This window comes from Juglans regia, chromosome 3 (genome assembly GCF_001411555.2).
Source record: "Juglans regia cultivar Chandler chromosome 3, Walnut 2.0, whole genome shotgun sequence".
Taxonomy (NCBI): domain Eukaryota; kingdom Viridiplantae; phylum Streptophyta; class Magnoliopsida; order Fagales; family Juglandaceae; genus Juglans; species Juglans regia.
This window is the reverse complement of record NC_049903.1, coordinates 14,871,026-14,872,360: the sequence shown is the minus strand read 5'-3', so window position 1 is coordinate 14,872,360 and position 1,335 is coordinate 14,871,026. Positions and strand designations below refer to the sequence as shown.

The 1,335-nt window shown below is 38.4% G+C and overlaps 1 protein-coding gene across 1 annotated transcript; it reads right to left on the bottom strand.

The window, feature by feature from the left end:
• Positions 1 to 442: 442 nt before the first annotated feature.
• On the bottom strand, positions 443 to 760 carry LOC108994248. Its single transcript, XM_018969382.1, has one exon. The coding sequence runs from the start codon at positions 758 to 760 to the stop codon at positions 443 to 445; it is 318 nt and encodes a 105-aa protein (XP_018824927.1).
• Between the last annotated feature and the right edge of the window lie 575 nt (positions 761 to 1,335).

Below are 1,335 nucleotides of genomic sequence, written 5' to 3'. Positions count from 1 at the left end.
TACAACCTGAAACCTGGAAGTTACAAATATTCAGAAATGACCAAAACCCAGGACTAAAAAATTCTTAAATACCCAACCACAGTACAATTTTCCAAAAAGATTGCAAGAAATAAAATCAAAGCGACAACCTGCAAGAAAGAATAACAGCACATGCATATATATAATAAAATAAGGATTAACCAACTTCAAATTAAAACATACCTCATGAGAAAATCCTCAAATAAGGAAGACCAATTCTGTTCGTGCGAAGAATACCTCTTAATTTACAAATCAAAGGGGCCTGGTCACCCAACCAATCCGTAGTTAAACCCTCTGCACCATGTTTAGCAAGAAAATCTGCAATCACATTTCTCTCACGAAAAATATGGCTCACTCTATACTCCAATTGATCCAGACAACTTTTCAGCTCATCCCAATAATCCTCGAGATACCAAATATTACACTAACCCCTTTTGATCCAATTAACAAGGATTTGAGAATCAGTTTTAATATCCACTTGATAAAAGCCAAGATGATAGCACCTTCTAACCCCTTCCATCGAACCACTCAGCTCAGCAAAGTTGTTAGAACCCTGACCTAAAAAAACAAAATAAGCTGCACACATTTGACCACCGGCATCACGAATGACACCTCCAGCACCAGCAGGCCCATGATTACCTAAGCTGTCATTCATATTAAGATTCACCCAATTCTGTGAGGGAGGACTCCACTTAACCACCGAAACCTTCTTCACTTTAGGAATTGACACCGAAATATCCATATGTTTAGAATAACAACATCCTATCTAGGAAATCTCAAGGACTTAGATCCAACTACATGATTCTACGAATCCATAACTTGATAGCATGTCAAACCGTCTGAACTGAATCCATCTTGCCATCATACCTAGCTCTGCACCGCCGTTCTTAGAGTTTCCAAGAAATGATGGACGAGATAAGACCAAAAATAGTCTGAACTTGAGACGACTTGCCAGCATGACGAAACCATAAATTAACTTGCTCCTGCCATGAATGGAAAACACCCACATAAAAACCTAATTGAATCGAAACCATCCGTCAAACTTGTCTGGCAAAATCACTGCTACAAAGAATATGATTGAGATCTTCAGAATGGCCAAAGCAACAACAGTTACATTTAGAAGCAATTTGGATACTAGCAATTTTAATCTTCTCATCCACGCTCAAGCAACTATTAGTAGCCTTCCACATCATAACAGAAATTTTCTTAGGAATATTATTATGCCAAATCCAGTGAGTCCAAGGTAAAGGAGACGCCCGAACTCTAATACACTGCCAAGCACTTTTCATAGTAAACTTTTCATCGTGCTCTTTCATC